The following is a 753-nucleotide window of genomic DNA, read 5'->3' on the forward strand; positions in this document are numbered from 1 at the left end:
CTGTCAATATGGGGTGCTGTGTGTACATTAATGAGGAAAAAAATGAACTTAAATGATTTTAGCATATGGCTGCAATATAACAAAGAGTGAAAAATTTAAGGGGGTCTGAATACTTTCCGTACCCACTGTACATAGTCTTCCTAAACACACTGTCCTGACTGACTTTACTTAAACCAGCTCGCAGGATCTAAAGCCAGGATCAGTGGTGGCCAAGGAAGCTCAACACACACACAGCACTGCACAAAACCTGTAGACACTAAAACCAAAAATGATATGCAATCAACTAAAGCAGGTCATATTAATATTTAGGAGGATTTTGTGTATATTTGTCCTGTTTTGTGTAGCAGGGCACTGTTTGTGTAAAATTCAGTTTAATTAACTCGTTTCTTGTGTAAATTGTGAGTTGAAGAGTGAAATTCGATCACAGTTGAGCACTAAAATGCATTTAAACCTGATCACAGGTTTGGACTGTCTAACATCTCAATCTGGATGTGTGTGTTTATGGCAGTGCCAAAGTCAGTGAAACTATCAGGTGTATTGTGTGCCTGGCATGAAAATCTGCATGTTAACAGACTATGCAGAATATGTCTGCTGTGTATAGTATAGTGTGTGTATAGCTAGCGAGTGTCTGTTGGTTTCTGTGGTCTCAGGTGAGTCGTGATGAGCTGGACTGGAGTACCAATGAACTGAGGAACTGTTTGAGGGCCATAGACTGGGACCTGGAGGACCTCAGCGAAACCATCAGTATCCTTT

General features: G+C 40.6%; 1 protein-coding gene across 1 annotated transcript in view; it reads left to right on the forward strand.

Moving 5' to 3' along the window:
- The window catches only part of stx10 (syntaxin 10), an 11628-nt gene that overhangs the window by 2175 nt on the left and 8700 nt on the right, over positions 1-753 (forward strand). The window contains exon 3 of the mRNA XM_020617869.1: positions 651-744. Coding sequence (XP_020473525.1) covers positions 651-744 — 94 coding nt within the window. The remainder of the gene's footprint in view (positions 1-650; positions 745-753) is intronic.

Source organism: Monopterus albus, unplaced genomic scaffold (genome assembly GCF_001952655.1).
Source record: "Monopterus albus unplaced genomic scaffold, M_albus_1.0 scaffold195.1, whole genome shotgun sequence".
Lineage (NCBI taxonomy): Eukaryota > Metazoa > Chordata > Actinopteri > Synbranchiformes > Synbranchidae > Monopterus > Monopterus albus.